Source organism: Sander lucioperca, chromosome 9, assembly GCF_008315115.2.
Source record: "Sander lucioperca isolate FBNREF2018 chromosome 9, SLUC_FBN_1.2, whole genome shotgun sequence".
In the NCBI taxonomy this organism is placed as follows: Eukaryota; Metazoa; Chordata; class Actinopteri; order Perciformes; family Percidae; genus Sander; species Sander lucioperca.
Genome location: NC_050181.1, coordinates 7,926,053 through 7,945,257, shown reverse-complemented (window position 1 = coordinate 7,945,257; position 19,205 = coordinate 7,926,053). Strand labels below are relative to the sequence as shown.

At 40.2% G+C, this 19,205-nt stretch overlaps 2 protein-coding genes across 8 annotated transcripts in view; one reads left to right on the top strand and one right to left on the bottom strand.

Annotated features, from left to right (window-relative positions):
- Positions 1–19,205, top strand: part of LOC116046212 (protein THEM6-like) — a 217,139-nt gene that overhangs the window by 193,215 nt on the left and 4,719 nt on the right. The gene's annotated exons all lie outside the window — the stretch shown is intronic.
- Positions 1–19,205, bottom strand: part of LOC116046202 (FYVE and coiled-coil domain-containing protein 1-like) — a 21,609-nt gene extending 2,404 nt beyond the window's left edge. For 4 of the 7 annotated variants that reach the window (XM_031294452.2, XM_031294454.2, XM_031294455.2 and 1 more), the window contains exons 1-16: positions 19,118–19,204; positions 18,388–18,479; positions 17,875–17,981; positions 16,338–16,463; positions 11,215–11,321; positions 9,911–10,054; positions 8,338–8,434; positions 5,792–8,230; positions 5,079–5,171; positions 4,626–4,744; positions 4,186–4,353; positions 3,948–4,088; positions 2,636–2,844; positions 2,254–2,395; positions 1,566–1,670; positions 337–547 (exon numbers count right to left, since the gene is read on the bottom strand). In XM_031294452.2, coding sequence (XP_031150312.2) covers positions 337–547; positions 1,566–1,670; positions 2,254–2,395; positions 2,636–2,844; positions 3,948–4,088; positions 4,186–4,353; positions 4,626–4,744; positions 5,079–5,171; positions 5,792–8,230; positions 8,338–8,434; positions 9,911–10,054; positions 11,215–11,321; positions 16,338–16,463; positions 17,875–17,981; positions 18,388–18,448 — 4,269 coding nt within the window. In that variant the 5' untranslated portion in view covers positions 18,449–18,479; positions 19,118–19,204. Of the gene's footprint in view, positions 1–336; positions 548–1,565; positions 1,671–2,253; positions 2,396–2,635; positions 2,845–3,947; positions 4,089–4,185; positions 4,354–4,625; positions 4,745–5,078; positions 5,172–5,791; positions 8,231–8,337; positions 8,435–9,910; positions 10,055–11,214; positions 11,322–16,337; positions 16,464–17,874; positions 17,982–18,387; positions 18,480–18,996; positions 19,082–19,117 lie in introns of those variants that run through there. The other 3 variants (XM_031294456.2, XM_036005050.1, XM_031294457.2) reach the window with 3 other exon arrangements.

Genomic DNA, 19,205 nt, shown 5'->3' with positions numbered 1-19,205 from the left:
TTGAATTTAAAAGACCACGTTCTTTTATTGAACAAATTGAACATTGAATTGAATATAAAAGGCACCACTAAAAAAAGAATAACAGTTACATTTTAAAGTGCAGTTTTCTACTGATATTTTCGCTCAACTAACAAATAAATCTCGGAGTGTCTTTCGCGATATGTCGCAGCCTTTCGTGATGTGTATATTGTGCCAGTTGATATCGCGATGACGATAAAAAAAAAAACAAAACGATATATTGTGCAGCCCTATTGACTTTGGTGAAGTGTATCCACACTTTGTTAAGGCATAAAGAGGACGTATTGTGTGTGCATGTTCTCTTTATACTGGTCTCACCTTGGCCTGCTCTAGTGGAGTCTCTGTACTCTCCCTGTAGACCACACTGAAGTAGATGCTCTTGGGTTCAGAGGTGAACGTCCAAGAGACAGTAGGACCAGGAGCACTCATGGTGATGGGGATGGTGCTGTAACAGCTGGACTTGATGAAGAGCTCTCGGGAGCTGTCCCCAAACCCTGACATGTCATTCACTGTGAAGTGGACGGAGAGTCTACAGCACAGGGAATAAAAACAGGATACAAGAAAGTTCACAATATTGTCATATAGTTTTTGTATATTTCTGTATTACGTGCTTGGAGAAAAAAAAGGATCAAAATCGATGCAGCAGACAGAGTCTTTTTTTATATAACAGGCATTATTTTTCTTCCTTGTCAAAACCTGGTGCCTACATTACCTACAATGCATCTTGACCACAGACAGTTTGGTTGGAGATTCAGGTGTGTTATGCTAGTAGCGGCTTATGTAGCTTTGTGTCTTAGCCTCAAGCAGAAATAAGTAGCGGACCTCTCCAGTCGTTTCTCCGTCAGCTCCGAAAAATGTATGCTGCATTGTCTATTTTACAAACATTAGGTGTGCTTTTTGTGGTTGACATTGGACGGTGATGGCGTGTGCAATCTGATTGACTGATTGATTGATTGATGATTGACTACAGAGGTCTGGTTACCTCACTTCTTTCGAACTCCGCGCCCAAAGATTTCTGACATTTTCAAACTTGTAGTCTTTAGCCCCAACCCACGCTATTAATTCATCAAATTTTACGCAACTCCCTCTGGAGCCACAAAAGGCGTTTTCAACTTTGTTCACATATGCAATAGTACTCCCAAAGCCCTGTAAACAGACTTACAGACTAAAAGTTCACAATATATTTTAGTTTTGGGGATAGGATTTAATGCTTTGCTCAACGGCACATTAAAGAGACAGGCAACAAAAGAAGCCTTAAACTTTAAGCGTTAAGGCTTAAAGCTTTCTCCACACTCACTATGTAAACAAACCTGCTCCAAATTACAATAAAAGCAAACCAAAAGTAACATTTAGGAAAGCTGTCCATGCCACACATGAATTAGCTTCATGTTTCACTTCCCATTTTGGGATTTGTTTTTACCAGAAAACACATTATAAAGTTCCTCTGAAAGTTTAAAGTCTAACCTTGTGACCGCATCCACGCGTAAACACAACTCTGCTGCACTGAGGATTTTTCCAGTTTAACTTTCACTGCATGTGAAACTCACGTGAGGTCTCCAGACTTTAGCAGGCAGATCTCTGCATCCTGTACTGCAGCACTGAGGTCCTCAGTATCTTCTGATGTTAGGTCTCCTGCACTGGCACTGCTGTTTCTAGAAAGAGTGAAAAATATTTTATATTTATACATCATTTTTATCAATTTGTGGAGAATTATTTTCACTTACAATAAGTGCCAAAATATCTAATTACATCCACTCTTATTCAAAATTGTACAGAATAACAAAAAGTTAATCAAGAAAACATTACAGTATCAAGGCAATCAAAATTAGTCTTTGATGTGGCTCACACAGTACACATACACATGGCATTGAAAAAAATAAAGTATACAGATTGTACGGCTGTACAGGAAATGCCAAAGTGCAAATATGTGCATGTGTTATCTCACTGATTAATTAATCATCTGACAGTCAACTTAGAGTTAAAGGGCCATTGTTTTGAGGACAGGCGAAAAAGACCATTGTTCTCAGGAAGGGCTCAGGTATTGGACATGGTAAATAAGTGACTGAATCAACCTTGTCATGATGTCAGCAACTGTTGTTCTTTTGCTCATATGATGACATTTAAGACACTCTAAAAGTATCATCATCGACTGTAATATATATATTTTTTTTATTTCTTCGACACACTCTGTGCCAGTCTCAATTCCCCATGAGTGAACGCATGTGAGATACTTACAGTTGTGCTGCCCCCTGCTGTCCGTGTCCAGGAGAGCAGGCGGTGGCAAAAGAGAGGGAGTCACTGTCATAGACCCCACTCACTTCCTCCTCTGAAATGATGTCAAAAACACCATCATCCAACTTGTCACCTTCAACTGCTCCTAGAAAATAAACATCAGCTCCATGTTCATTATTGCATTTTATACTCTATTCTTACTGTATGGTGTATGCTGTTGCTAACACCCCCACAATCTAAAGCAAGTGTGCATTTACCTCAGCATTTGACACACTATTTCAGTGTGTGTGTGTGTGTGTGTGTGTGTGTGTGTGTGTGTGTGTGTGTGTGTGTGTGTGTGTGTGTGTGTGTGTGTGTGTGTGTGCGCGCGCGTGCGTTTTGTTACCTAAAACAGTCGTCATTGCTCTTCCAGCCTGCAGCAAACGACTGAAAGGTGTCCCCGGTGTGCTGTTAGTCACTTCCTCCTGTGGGTGGCGCTCAACTACTGCACTGTGCTGGTTGTAACAGTCCCTGCAGCAGCGCTCTCTGGGGCCACCCTGCTGGGTGCTCACTGTGTTACTGCAGCAGTAGTAGCAGAAGGGACGCCCACACAGTCTGCGAATAGACATATCAGTGAGATAGAGTAAAAACAGCTTATCATTTTGAAATGTAGAATATTTTACTGTAGAGAGGAATTAATAGGTAATTAAGCAAAGTTGTTTGCTTAATTATTAATTAATTTGTTTTAGCTTTGAGAGCATGTTTCAAATCAATTCCTACAAAGATTTTTGTAAAAAGAGACATAACAAAATAAAACTACATGTAAAACACAGACTGCTAAAATTGCTTTTTTAAACATTTCTGAGATTTAGCAGAAAATTGCTCCAAAGTTGAGAAGTCACAACAGAAAAAGCACAATTCCCCTTTAGTTTTCAGCTTTGATCTTTGAATAGTCAACGTATCTAAGGGGGCTTAGTTCGGTTGAATCGCACCGAAGTGAAGTAGTTTGTTTTCCCCCTTGGTGAGGTTCGTTTGGGCAGGTGTGAATGCATCACACTCGGATGCGCACCAAAAGCGGACCAAACAAGCGTAGCGAGACCTCCTTGAAGAGGTGGTCTTGGTACGCTTTCAATCAAACTCTGGAGTGCCGATGCAATTCCAGTACCTTCTTTCCTCAAATACATTGACACTACATGGAGTGAGACTGACTTTTACAAATGCACCACATTTTCTGGATATGGAGCCACAAACACACATGACATTTGTATTGTTATTGTGGTTTAATGAATACCATTGAATTGGCTGTTATCTGACTTCACTATTTGGTTAGAGCTGGTAAGTCTAAATGTGAAGTGAAATATGGAAATGAAATGACTGGGCGTGAGTTCCTGTGGCATTTGACTATTTTGACCGAAACAATCACAAAGAGAATTTTCATTTTGGTGGCAGATGATGAATTTATCTACTTTTGGCATATGAGTGAAATGTTTTAAGCAAGTTTTGTGTATAAATGTTACATATACTGTACGTGTGTTGTGTATATATTGATGTGGTAATTGCTCCTAATGTTTTTAGAACTACATTACTTTAGCAATCGAGAAAAACTGTCATTACACTACTAGTTTAAAAGTAGTACTATTGACATTTGCTTTATTGGTTGACCTGGTGATATATAATATATATAGTATATTTGTTTAATATACAGAGGACCATCTGACCTGCAGTTGTACTTGCGGAGCCACCAGCTGAACTGACTATGACAGCCCAGACAGTAGTTTACGTCCCTCTCCGTCTCCTCATCCCGCAGTTTCTGCTCAAACTCCAGGGCATCTGTCTTCTGCCACAGTGCATCTTTCTCCCTGCAGAGAGCACCATCAAGCACATTTGTATATGCAATAGGGTACACTGCAAGCATGTTAAGCAATGGTGGATCAGAGTAAATCTGTATGTTTATACCTGATGAGTTCTACAAGCCTTTCTTCCAAATTGATTTTGGTACGGTAAAGATCATCGAGTTCAGCAGCTGTCCTAAGATCAAAGCTTTGTTTGTCCTGTGTGACTCTCCGTAGATTTTCACTCATCTCCTGACAGGTCTGCTGAGCCATTGCTAGAGCATCTTTAGACCTGCATACATACATACACCCATACATACATAAGACAGGCTGATTCAGAATATGTCCCAAACAAACCAAACCATTGGGACTCTGATTGTGTTCATGCAGTTATAATTCTTAGGGTTGAGATTTAAAAACAGTTCAGAACAAGTAGATCAAATTCCTAGATAAGGCGTGCTAAATGAAAAATAAACATTCTGATCTAAACACACAGGATTAAAAAGAATTTTCACAGAGCTCTAATTCAGTCCAGAATGTGTGATTATGAATACAGTATCTCACCTTGATAGATTCCCTTTCAGATGGATTATCTCATCTTCTTTCTGCTGGATGAGATTTTCAGAATCGGCCATCTGGATGTTTTTCTCCTCAATCTGTTGGCAATATCTCTGATTCTCAGCCTGCAATCAGTAAATCAAAAGCAAGACATTATTTCTGAAATTATGCTTGTGACCATAGCGTTATGATTACTTCAACTGCAGAAATATAAAACCGGAATCGTGTTATTTATTTATCAATCCTAGACACACAGAGCTGCACATATATGCTTTTTGTTAACATATTGCAGTGTTTAACAGTTAGTTTAACGGCTTCATTTCCTGCCTAAAACCACCTCCACTGCCATAATTTAATACATCGCTGAGCTGCTTTAGTGATTAGACGGGGGCCAGATTAACATGCAAATGATAAGGAACCAAACTTTTAAGCAGATCTGGAAGTAGTATATCCTCTCACCTCTAGCTTTTTGAATTTGTTCTCCAGGTCGACCACTTTCTCCTGCTCAGTCGTCAGGTGTAATTTCACTTCCTGTAACTCTTGATTCACAGTCTGGATGATAACACATACCACAAATTCATCAACTGATGACTTAGCAAATATGGTAAAAATGTAGGTATTACAGTAGCTCCGCTGATGTTACCCAACATAAAACAATCAAGCAGTATGTTTACGTGCACATTAGTAACCAGGGTACTCTTGAGAAATCATTTTATGCAGGGAGGACAGGCTAGCTACACTGTAGTAACTAGGTCATTGTAAATCCATGTGTACATGCACAACACAGAAGCTTTTCCTCACAGCAGAAATGTGCTTGAATTTTATAGACAAATGTTCAGCATTGTAAACTGCTTATTCTGCCTTCTAAAAGGCCGCTTTGTTACTTTCAGTTTCAGTCTGACTTTGAATTATTTTAAACATGAAAATGCATTGCTACATGTAATGATCTCTCCTTTCACCGAGAGGCCATTTAGAAACCAGGTTACCCGTATACATGGCAGAAAAATCAACATTCTCCTGGAGAAATCCGGTTTCTCTGATCCCTTAGCCTGGTTATGAAAAAACAGGTTTCTTGTGTACACGTTTAGGAAATTAGCTTACAGAAGACAGTCGAATGTTATCAGGTTACTTTAGCATGCTACATTTCTTTAGCTGAGCTGTTTGTAGCTGACCTGGAGCTGGCTGTCGTAGCTCAGGGCTTGGCTGCTAAGCTGGAAGCGGAGTGCCTGGATCTCCTCCTGGCACGTCTCCTGCACGGCTTCAGCCTCCTGTTGGACCTTGAACAGCTTACCCTGCAGCTCCTGCTTGGTGGCCAACAAACCCTCGTCATTATGGAGCTGACCGAGGAGCCGATGATTCTCCCGACTCAGCTGCTCCATGCAGGTATTCAGCCTCTCTGCCTCCTGAGCTGCCTCCTCGTCCAGCTCTTGCAGCCTTGTTGACAAGCCCTCCCAGCGCAGACGAGCCTCTTCATTCTCAGCAGTTAGCATACACACATGCACACCGAGTTCAGCTGTTTCTGTGTTGGCTCTATGGAGAGCCTCCCTGGATTCGCTGTTGTCCAGACACAAGGCTTCATAACCCAGCTTCAGTTTATTGAGCTCCTCTCTGGAGGCAGTCACCTCCGCAGCCAGACCTGCCCGAGCCTGAGCCTCTCCATCACGCTCCCGCATAAGAGCCTCCTCTCGCTCCCGGGATCGAAGAATCTCATCCACATGCCGGCGGTTTAGCTCCTCTACCTGGGCTTTCAGTTGTTCTGCTAAGACACGGAGGTCCTCTTTAGAAGACTCTGTCACCTCCTGCAGTGCCTGAACCTTCATCCTCTCCTCAGTTCCTGCTAGAAGCTGAGCCCTGAGCTCCACCACCTCTTCCTGGAGCCGCTGCACCTCCCTTAGATTGAGCTCCAGTTGAGCCTCAGCGATAACTAGCCTGAACGGGGCCTCTTTGGTTTCCATCGAGGATGTCTGATGCTCATCATGAAGCTTCTGCACTTTTTCATTGCTCTCTGCAGCTCCTTTTTCATCGTGCAGCTCCCATGTCCTGCTCTCCAGCTTCTCTGCTCTAACTTGCAGACGCCCACATTCAACAGTCTGTTCTTTCAGTTTAGCCTCAGTTTCTTGGAGTTTTTCAAGTAACTCTGCTTGGCTTCTTTGGGACACAATGAGGTTCTGGTCCAACTTTGCAGCTTTGGCAGTGAATAAGTCCAGTTCTTGTTGAGTTGTGGCTAACTGTTTCTTTAACGAGGACTGGACTTCAAAAAGCTCCCTGTTCTCATGCTCGAGCTTCTTTAATTGAGCATTAGATACTTCCTTCTGGATAAGCGCCTTCTGGGCCGTCTCCTCCAAATGCAGGTTTTCATCTAGGAGCTTCTTCTCTCGATCTTCCACACACACCTTTGCAGCCTCAACTCGGCCCTTTAAGTGTTTTTCAGAAGCCCTCAAAGAAGCTAGCTGCTCTAACAAGGCTGCCCTGCTCTCAGTCAGCTCTGTAATGCTCCCTTCACTTTTCGTAACTGATTGGAGTAGCTTAGCGTTTATTTCTATAAGATTGCTGCATTTGCTTTTGTAGTCCTCAATGTTCTCAGAGAAAACAACTTCATTGTCAGCAAGTCTCGAGCTCAGATTTTCTTTCTCAACATTTAGCTTCTCCAACTGCTCCTCTAAATGCTTGATTCTCTCTGAACTAACTGCAAGCTCTTTCTCTCTGTTTTTTAGAGCTCTTCTTTGATCCAAGAGCTGGGTCTCAAGTTCCTCATTCTGGCTACTACTCATGCTCCATCTCTGCTCTACTTCCTCCCTCTCCTCATGCAGTCTTTTCCTCAGGTCCTCCGCCTGCCGTTCTCTGCACTCCAGTGATGACTGTAAATCCTGAAGCTGGGCTCTCAAGTTCCCCGTCTCCTTCTCTTTCAAACTCAGCACCCCCTGAATTCGCCTGACTGCACTTTGGAGCTCCTCCAACCGTTTGAGTGCCTCCTCACGTTCGTCATGAGCTCGGGCTGTTACTTCAGCCAGCTTTTCTTCACTGTTCCTCAACTCTTCTTCCCTGAGTTTTAGTTCCTGGGACAAACGCTCAGAGTGCCTGGTCCTGTCCTCAGCCTCTCTTTTCACCTCCAACCTTTCCTCCTCAGTGTTTTTTTGTTTATCCAGGAGCTCCTGGATTTTCCAGGCCGAGTTGCAATAGCTAGCGGTTTGTTGACCCTTTTCTTTGAGAGCCTCATCCAACTTAGAAAGAAGCTCCATATTTCTGTTCTCAGCAGCTGTGAGTCTGTCGTGAAGTTCACTGTTTATTGCTTCCCTACAGGTTTGAAGGTGATGTGCTCTCTCCTGATTTTCTGTTTCTTGGTTACTTTGGGTTGCAGTAGATACAGAGTGGCTAGAGGACTTCTGAACTGCTAACAGCTGGCCTTGAAGGTCTTTAACCACACCTTTGAGCTCAGTAGCTTCTTTCCCGAACTCCTGAACCTGGATCAGAAGCTCTTGCTGTCTGAGCTCCGACTGGTCGAGCTCAATGCGGAGGTTCTCTGCGATGCTGCAAGGAGAGGGTTCCCCCAGTTCCCCTAGTTCACCAAGGAGACTTTGACTCAAGTCTGGGATTGGAAGAAACTCCTGCGCCTGGTTAGTGAATGGAACAACAGAGCTTTAAAATTCAAACAGTCACATTTACTAAAATATTTGTGCAGGATTGTCTATCTAGATTATGTATAGAAGTATTTGAGTACCTGTGAGTGTGAGTAGCTGCTAATGAGGCTGTTGATGCTGGAGCAGCGACTGGGAGGCCTCCACAGAGATGCTGGTGAGGCAGTGCCTAATGTTCTCCTTTGACATAATAAGATACCAAATATTAAGGTCATTAACACCTGTTTAGTAAGACAAACATGATTTAAAAAAAAAAAAAAAAAAAACTTGACACAAAAGAGGAACTTAAGTTGACGGACACAACTATGGTTCTATAGTAACACTTTATTTTATTTTATGGGTCCCCTATTATTTAAAAGTTTAGAGGAACCTTGACCCAGGGCAACAGAGCCAGTGAACATAGCTTGTGATGTTGTAGATGCTGCTGCACTGCATTATATTGTAAGATTTAACCAATAATCACAATAATGTGATGCACAACAACACAAGTTAGGCTTTTAAAAAAGTGTGTCCGCTGCCTGTAGAGTAACTGCAAATTGATGACAAGAATGTGAAAAGTTTTGGCAAAGGTGCTGACGTGAGGAACAGCGATCTACGCTCACACATTGTCGGCACCCACTGACTCTCACACACACACACACACACACACACACACACACACACATTTACACACTTCTAGAAAAAAAAAGAGCTGTGAATGTGCAGTGATCAGATAGTAATTAAGTGTTACTTCAAGTTGTGAAATACCCAATGTCACTTCACCACAATTCTACATTACTCAACTGGGTGTTTTTTAAAATTACTTAAGGTCTGTCTCTGATCATTTCCAACCAAGAAGCCGAAAAATTAGAAGATTTTATTGTTTATTTATGACATGCAGAATAGGGTTGCACAATACTGACAAAATGTGATATTGCGATGTCGATTATGAATATTGCGATATCGATATTAATTTAGATATTTTTAAACATATGAAAAATTACAAAAGTTACGGGAAAACGCATCAAAATAGATTCATAACAAATTAAACAAGTTTTCTTACAACACAAGGGTTATTTCAACTGACAGTCATATTGGACTGGTACAACATGAATAAATAAATAAATAAATAAATAAATAAGGACCATGTCTACAGAACAGGACATGTTTTACTGGTTGTACAGTATAAAATAAATAAATAAATAAAAAAGAGAACAGGACACAACTTTTCTTTAGCTTTTCTGATTTGTTCCATTTTGTTGTCTCTATCTATTTCTTCACTTACACTGTCACTCTGTCGAAATATGCACACACGTGGTACGCTCCATAGGGTTTGTCACGTAGTGGACCCGTGCACTGACGTGTACTAACATGTGCAAGTGGCACGGTAACTGGCCAATGAAACATGATCATTATAGTGTTTCAAGCGGGCTCTAAATCAAACACAACTAAGCCACACAGCCAACGGACGGGACGCAGCGCTCCACAAAATAAACAAAATATTGCATACTTATTGCAACACTTTCGATATATTGCGATAACGATAACCATATTGAGTCGATATATCTTGCATCCCTAACGCAGAATCAAGTTTGTGTTTTTCTATAACAAAAGGAAACTGGCGATTAAGAAGTTAAAGTAGTAAAAGTATACACATTAATTGTAGGAATTGGTTACCTTGCAAATTTTGGCCAATCTGCATCAAGGTCGTAACCTCTGGCTGCCACATCAAATTGGATCTGGTTGAGCTCATAAAGATGGTTGATTATGTCAGCAGTGAGGTGAGACTTGAGGAAGGGACTCCGGGCATAATACCAGTCACTGCATATGAAAAATAAAAAATAAATACAAAAATAATAATGTTTATACGGTTGGTTTAGTAATGTGTTTAAAGTTGATACTGTGCTGTTTATAAAGGTAAGACTCCGACCTCATCACTCCCTGCAGAAAAGTTTACATGAGATATTGGAGAGTAGGGCTGGGTATCGTTCAAAAATGTTTGGTACAGATACCAATACCCTGACTTCGATACTGGTTCCTGAATGATACTTTTTTTCACTACCAATTTTTTCAATTGCATTTTAAATAGTCCGCCATATTGAGAGGGTGTGTTTGATAAATGATAATGGTACGGAGAGTGAGGCATGTCACGTGTATATGCCAGCAGTGCAGCTCAAGTTGACTGCCTGAACCAGCTCACCTGCATCGCACCATATATTTAATATTCATCTGTAGAAATGTAAATCATAACACTGTCCTGGCTAAATAAAGGTTGAATGAAGCAAAAACAAAATTGACATATGAACTGCTGAGGAATTGAGACATGATCTTTGGTGTCTGGTTAAACTAAGTTGCTGTTGTGTTTTTCTGTGAAAACAGAAATAAGACATAAATCAGGAAGCGAGAATCACACTTCCTAAAACTGGACATCATCACACCTTAATGGTGTAAAACCTGAACTGCTTGGCAACATAAAGGGAACAAAAGTGACAACATTTATATACTTTCAAAATTCAAGATTATTTTATTGTCGCGTAGAACGAAATTACGTTGCATAGGACCACCATAAAAACAGACCATCAGCAGCTAGAAGAATGCAATTATAAATAAATAAATAAATATGGTGTAGTAAAAATATCATATATAAATAAGATAGCTAGCATTTAAAAAAAAATATGAGAGATGTAGAAATACACGTGTATACACATATCCCACACATACATATACATATATCATATGCACACATACTGTATGTTCCATATTGACTCAGTTTACAGTGTGGTGCTGTTCAACAGTCTGATTGCAGTGTATGTATGCATGTGTGAGTGAGCGAGTGACTGACTGACTGACTGAGTGAGTGAGTGAGTGAGTGAGTGAGTGAGTGAGTGAGTGAGTGAGTGAGTGAGTGAGTGAGTGAGTGAGTGAGTGAGTGAGTGAGTGAGTGAGTGTGTGTGTGTGTGTGTCAGTGTTTGTCCACTGACCTTGTGACCTTCTGGTTTATAAGACACTGCTGCAGTGTGTCAGCAAGACGCTGGTGAACGAGTGAGTAGCGGATGAAGGCCCTTCCTTTCCCCAGTGATGTCTTCAACTGAGGACACAAAAATACACACTTTAGTGTACTTTCACACTCACACATCAACATCACTTCACTGCAATGTGGACTGACCTCAGTAGTCAGTAAGTTTATAGTCTAGTTAGCATCACCCAGGTCAAACGTATTAACAAACAATGGCGCCCTACCTTCTGAATAATCTCTACTTGAATGTGACATTAAAAATACTCATTTGAAAAAAGGTTGCAACTAATGATTATAAGTTATTATAAGGGTAAGAGTACCCAAAGTTTTCCACAAGTAAGCTGGTGTGTGACTTTTAAAGAAGAAAAATACTGACTGCTGTAAATCCCTGAGGAAACTTAAAACCACAGATGTGTTTTAGTAAGAAATGAGCGTCAATTAGCATACAATGAGATGTGTGGTTTAACTATGCTTATAAATCAGGACTAGAGTTGAGCCGGATACTCGGCTGAAACGAGTATCCGGTACGGATAAAGCACTTTTGCCGAGTACGAGTATTATACGAGTAATACGAGTCAATATCTGTGCTCGGATTGAATAAAAATCCTCATTGGGTAGTTGACTGTGTGTCTGCGTTCTGTGATAGGCTAGTCAGTCACAGCGCCCCTCCCCTACACACACATACAGATGTATTGTGTTGCTGTGTCCCGCTCTGCTCACTCACACACAGAACTCTGTCTCTCCCTCTCTGTCTCTCCCTCAGTCACTCAGGTTCGCGGGTCTTTTCCGTTAACGTTAGGGTTTCTTCAGCTTCAGGTTTGTTTTTTACTTCGGTTTGTAGTACTTACTTATTAACCAGTAGAGTTCTGGTAAACGTGGGGTTTGTTCAGACGTGGTGCTTGGTAGAATGCGACTCACGTTGCGTCTCTGCCTGTCGGAGATTTTTTTTCTTTTTTAAACCGTCAGCTGGCTCTAAACAGATCTGAAAAACAGCGTCGGACTATTTGATCCGTAGAACACAGTCGCCCCCCCCCCCCCCTCTCTCTCTTTCTCTCTCTCTGTCTCTCTCTTACTCACTCACACACACACACACACACACACATACCTGGTGTGGAAATAAAAAAAATAAAAAAGAACCAAAAAAAAAAAAGTGTGATTTTATGATCACACTGATCATAAAAAAATGAAAAGTTAAAAAAAGAAAGTTATGTTGAGTATGAAAACTCTTGTTCATTACATTTTACTTCATAATTGCAACCGCATGTGTTGTATTCATTGTTGCAAAACTTGTTCTGTATATAGTTTGTTTGTTATCGTGATCAAAACCATTGATCTGAAGCTCAATGCTGATGCTGTCATGTAAATAGTTTTCTAATCAGCAATAAATATAACAATTTCTTTACATCCGTCCATCTTACAATTTACAACCCATATCAATTGCATGCTTAAAATAACATACCGCCCATTTCAAGACAACCCGACCCACTTCCGGATTAAACCCCGCCCACTTCCGGGTTAGGCCCCGCCCAGTCCGAGTACAGATACAGATACAGATAATTCATATGGTTAACAGATACAGATACAGATAATGCTGTACTCGCTCATCCCTAATCAGGACTCAGTAATCCATCAGTAATTACTTCTCTCATGGTAGAATACAGCTTACTTATAAGTTTTGAAATGTGATATTGTGATATCGATTATGAATATTGCGATATAGATATTAATTTCGATATTTTTAAACATATGTAAAATTACAAAAGTTATGGCAAAACGCATCAAAATAGATTCATAACAAATAAACCAAGTTTTCTTACAACACAAGGGTTATTTCAACTGACAGTCATATTGGACTGGTACAACATGAATAAATAAATAAATAAGGACCATGTCTACAGAACAGGACATGTTTTACTGGTTGTACAGTATAAAATAAATAAATAAATAAATAAAGAGAACAGGACACAACTTTTCTTTCGCTTTTCTGATTTGTTCCGTTTTGTTGTCTCTATCTATTTCTTCACTTACACTGTCACTCTGTCGAAATATGCACACACGTGGTACGCTCCATAGGGTTTGTCACGTAGTGGACCCGTGCACTGACGTGTACTAACATGTGCAAATGGCATGGTAACTGGCCAATGAAACATGATCATTATAGCATTTCAAGCGGGCTCTAAATCGAACACAACCAAGCCACACAGCCAACGGACGGGACGCAGCGCTCCACAAAATAAACAAAATATTGCATACTTATCGCAACACTTTCGATATAAGATTGTGCAACGTGATATCGCAATAACGATATTGAGTCGATATATCACGCACCCCTAAACTGAATACCGAAATAGTATTTTGAAAGTATGTTCTCATGAAATTTTATTATACAATAATAAAAGTGTGTCAGTATGACACTTTCTAAAAGATGATGGATCTATCATATCCAGGAAATCAGTGATAACAAAAAGGACAGTGAAGAAAGGTTATTAAAGTCTTGATACATCATATTCACATTTTGTTGTTGGATCCAAACAAACGTGCATAAACTGATCTTGTACAAAAGAACACATGTGGCCAACCGGCACTCAGAGACAAAAGACTCAAACAGAGGGTTTCGGCCTACATGTAAATTCCACAGCCCTTGCTCCAAACTCCTAAATGAAGAAAAGGAGATAAGAAGGCCACAAAATGGCTTCTGAGTGGACCTTCATGAAGGTTTTCACACCTTCGACAGTTCGGAATTTCCCCATTGGCTCAGCAAGACCCTGAACACAGCATGAGGTCGGGGCCTATAAAACCTGCTGACACACCAAAATCATCGCTTTCCATCTCAACTGTGGTTGTAACAGGTCAGCGCCCAAGTTTGTGCTAAAACTTCCATTTTTGAAAGAAAGTGGATTTAATTTCGGTGCTGGGAAAAGTTTTCCTTGAACTCGCCGACGGGCGATCCGGATTTTCGTTCTGTTTTTCTGTGGAAATCTATGGACAGAAACGAACGGACTGAACATACACGTAAGGTTTGAGCTTTTCTGGGCAGAGAAATAGGTGTGTTTATTGATGTTTATGACCGCTAATGCTGTGAATTGTGTATGACATCAATGTGATTTTGATTAATACTTGTGCTATTGCTGCACGCGTGATTTATTAATCTGATTGGACTGCCGAGTCCAATCTGTTTTGCTGTGAATGTATCATTTGATCACGATACTGTTGATATATGTTGTGTTGAATACTGTAGCTTGTGAACTGAACATGCTACATTGCTGCTCGGTTCACGGAGTTTAGTTACTGTTAGCGAGATAATAAGCTCTGTTGGTCCGTCTGAATACGATGAGAACACCACATCGTGGCCCTGTTTAGACCGATGGAGGGTGTGTTTATCTCCGTGAAGAATCAGCTGTTTGCACACCAGAGTATGTATAATAAACATTTCCCCTCGTTGACAAAGTCTCAGACTCTGCCCTAACTTCACGTTGGGCCAGAATCCTGAGTGGACGAGAGGAGTGTTTATTCCTCAGAGCCTCGAAATCAAGACTCGGAATGCTCCTTTTTATTTCTCTAAAACATGCTTTCCTTCCCTCTTTGACACTAACCTGACATACACACACCTTTACACACATCCACCCAGACATGCATACACGTGTTGTGAACAGCTAACACTGTTAGCCACGACAGTCGCATATACACACACCTAAACGCACACATGGGCGTTTAATAGCTAAAACCTATTTGTTTATCTCTTTGTGTATCCATTTGTGTCTGTAGCACACAGGCTAGCTTGAATGAGCTGACAGCTAATCTTGATTGCGTTGCCTAGCAACCCCCGCGGTCTCTTCACCCCCCTCCTCGCACACACACACACACACACACACACACACACACACACACACACACACACACACACACACACACACACCTGCTACATGTCGGTTGGCTGTTTTGTTTTGGTTGTAGTTTTATAAAAGAGGTATATTGGTTTTGATTGATCGAAGAATTATTGATTGGCCATTGATGATTTTGAAGTTAAATAAATTCTATTATACTTTAAATAGCAGTTGTTGTGATTATTTTGTGTATTTGTTGTAATAATTGCTGGTTGAACACAGGTCAGTGCTCGAACTTCATCCTTCCCTTTGTTCCTTTAGAAAATACCAGATAAATTAATCAAATTAATTAAGATCTGTATTTTAAAGGAAACACCACCTAATGAGACTGTTTCACAGTTCAATATTGGTCCCTGGTTGCCAGGGTGGTGCCCCGTTTTGATTGTTTGTCAATTTGTTAAAGTTATTAATACCCATATTCATAACTTTATTAATACTGATAAACCATCTTTGATAATTTGCCAATAATTTAATCTGTACGCCTACCGATACCAACAATGTTATTTCACATCAGATTGTCAGTTACTTACTTTTTAGAGAGTACAGCTGAAACCAGTTGATTAAACGATTATGCAATTGGCAGAAAATAAATTGGCAACTATTTAAATAATGAATTCATAGTAAAGACGTTTTTAAGAAAAAAAGACAAAACTTAGCTGGTTCTATAGTAAATCAAATACCTTTAGGTTTTGGACTGCTGACTTTTCTTATATGTTATAGACTATTAATAACCAGCATATTTATTTATAATAAAAAGAATTATTAGTTGCAGTCCTATTAGAGAGAACAACATGTCCTCATATGCCAATACCCCACAAGGCAAAAGCTACAGAAATCATTTTGTTTGTAAATACATCTACTACTAGTACTCTTTGAGGCTTTTTAAGTAACAATAACTCTCATACTGTATCAGGCACACAGAAGGTACAAGCAACAAATTAAACATAGTGCAAACTAGGACTAATTCAACTACAGTTGTTTCAGTATAAAGCTCACCACTGAATTCCTGGGATACAAGGTGAGGAACAAGGTGTAAGGCAGCAAGTAAATTAGCAGCACAGAGTCTTACTGTATCGGACTCACTCGAAGATTAGTTACATGGTTATACAGTCACTGTGTATTTGTGTGTCTGCATGCGTTGCGCGACATGGCAGGGCCAAGGCACAGAGGGTGACAGCGTGTGTGTGTTGCAGAGTAGGATTACCTCAGGGATGGACTTAACAAAACGGATGCCATCGTTAGCTCCCTTGATCTTAATCAGGCAGTCGCAGAAGTAATCCCAGTAGTCCTTCCTCTGACCAAGAAAGGTTGTCTTCTCTTTCTGGTCAAACTAAGAAACACACATCACCTCATTATTGCATAATTACCTTATATGTCCTCAGCAGTGTGGATTGTACAACAGGTATGTCTTAAACTGCTCTGTGATTCACACTGTAATTAGTCTCGCATAGCCAGACCTATCTCCACAGCGCTGTGTCAATGCTGGATTATGGTCTAGCTACACCGCTTATCATTCTGACATAGGAGGAAAAAAACGCCCTGGCCTGTTTGCATTTCTTTAAACCAATACAATCATCTTGGGTGTTGCAAAGCCCCGGATGCAGTGATGGTGCCCTTGCAATATAAATAGTGGAAGAGGAGCAGAATGCCTGACACGTCAGGCTTTAGCCCAGCACTGTACATCCGGTAAGCCAGACTACATTGAGTTTATATGCACAGCAATATTCCACTATTATTCCGAAAAAGACAATTTTCCGAATTCATGTAAACAGCATATTCCGGTTGGATATTCCGGCCCTTTTCCGAATATAGCATTTTCTGATTAAGACATGTGGGATATTCCGGTATTGTTCGGGTTTTAGAGGTATTATTTGGACATGTATACAGCGCATTCGAAATATGCGTCTCAATCGGGTATTTTACAGCAGGCTTATGGACAGCTCTGTGCGTTGCTATGGTTGCTATACACAAACCAACCAGCCAACAGTTTGCAAGGCTGCAGACCCAATAAAAGGGAGAAACATAGCTACTTTTAAAAATTATCAAAGACTTGGATATTAACAGGTTTTTGGATATGCGCACACATCGCTACGCCAACCTTTTCAAGAAGCTGGTTGAAGGAATGAAAGAGGCATGCTGTGTTCGCACGGTCCAACAAGTCCACCACCGGTGGAAAAATCGTATTCTGCACAGCTACATGTAAACGGGAATATTAGTGGAATGTTCACTTTCATTAGCCATGTAAACAGTTTAGTCAGAATATCGTCTTTTTCGGAATAAGGGCAAAACCCAGAATATTATGTGCATGTAAATATTAATCATTAATATCATTTCTATGGACTCCCTCTCTCTTCCACCTTAGTCTTTCTAGAGTTGTGGTCACCAATCTGGTGACTTTTTCTTGTGAAAAGTGTTTCTTGTGTACTCATAGTTTCCACTTCCATGGAAGTTTCATTTCTTCTTGGTTGTCTGAAAAGTTAAGACTCACGAGTGTTTCACAAGAAGAAGAAAAACATTTAAGAGAAGACAGAAAATACACAGAACAAAACAATGTATTTTCTTATTATCTTCTAACCTTTGAATCATCTCATAACCCTTTTATTGATTTCTCTTGTTAGCCCTCTAGAGGTACCAATCCCCAAATTGGAAACCACTGGTCTAGCAAGTCAGATGAGCAGTGTTGGTACACTTTCAAACCTGATAAACTCCAAACAACACTTGTATGGTATATGAGACCATACCTGCAGCAGGTATTCTAGTTTATAGAAGAACTTGTGCAGGTAGGAGCTGTCATCAGTTACGGGTTCACCACACTCGTTGTGTTCTTTACTCAGCTCTGACACAGCATCTAAACAAGACAGTAACAGCTTTGTTAACACATACACAAATATCAAGTTATGTTCTTGTGTTCACACAAAGGGCAAAACAGTTTAAGAATCTGCACACTGGCTTTTTGCTTACACAACAATTTTTGTGAAATGTCTATCAGTTATAGATCTTCAGGCACAAAACATTTCCTGACTGATCTAATCATGCAATTATTCTGGGAGCAATATACTGTGTATATATATATATATATATATATATATATATATATATATATATAAAATCTTATAATTTTTGCCTTGATATCTCTTGTTTGGAGACACAGACATATGCCCTACTTCAAATAGTACAAAAAACCTGCTGCATGGCACACATAGAACAATATATACTGTAAGGGATGGTGTTTATAGTGTGAACTGTACAATTACCATGCAGATCTCGGATTATCCTCTGCAGTTGATTATCTCCAACTGATGAGGAGGAGGCCATTGTGAGGAAAGGGCAGTGTAGTCAATAAATTCTGCATGTAGGATTCAAAATAAAATAAAATTTAAAAAAAACAAAGCATGAAAATATGCCAAAGCTATCCACTACGAAGTAAACATAAAAATACCACTGCCCTTAAGTAGTTTCCCCCATGCTGTGAAGTCTCTTTCATAAATACAGTGTTGAATTCTTCCCAACCCAAAAAGTCTTTAACAAATGAAACTATTTAAATATTCCAGGGGGGTCCATGCATTTGTTAAGATGAAGAAACCACAGTACTGTGACGTTAGCCTAGTTAGCAACAAATTTGCCTACAGTCAGAGGAGGCACAACATTTACATCACGACGACGAGTGAAAGCTTATCACTGTTTGGAGCGACAGTGTCCTTATCAGACCCCACTGACACAAGATTTATATACTGTTATCCACCGTCGACCATACAAACCAGCAAAGTTGACTTAAATCACTTTGAAACGGCTTTAAAATGCAACAAACCGTGACATAAACATACATTGCTCAAAGCTGGCGAGCGCTATCCTACTACATGCACCTGCACTTAGCTCTTCATTTCCTGGTTGTTATTTAATTGTAGATTTATGTTACAAATCATCGCAGTTTCGTTGTAAATAAAGCACTTCAATATCAAATAAACGGTAAAATAATGAACGTACTTGATGTGTAAATTGCCCAATGTCCAGTTTGTAGGCGATACAGCAGAAACATGCTACCCATTGGGGGCGGGAACTATGGATGATTGAC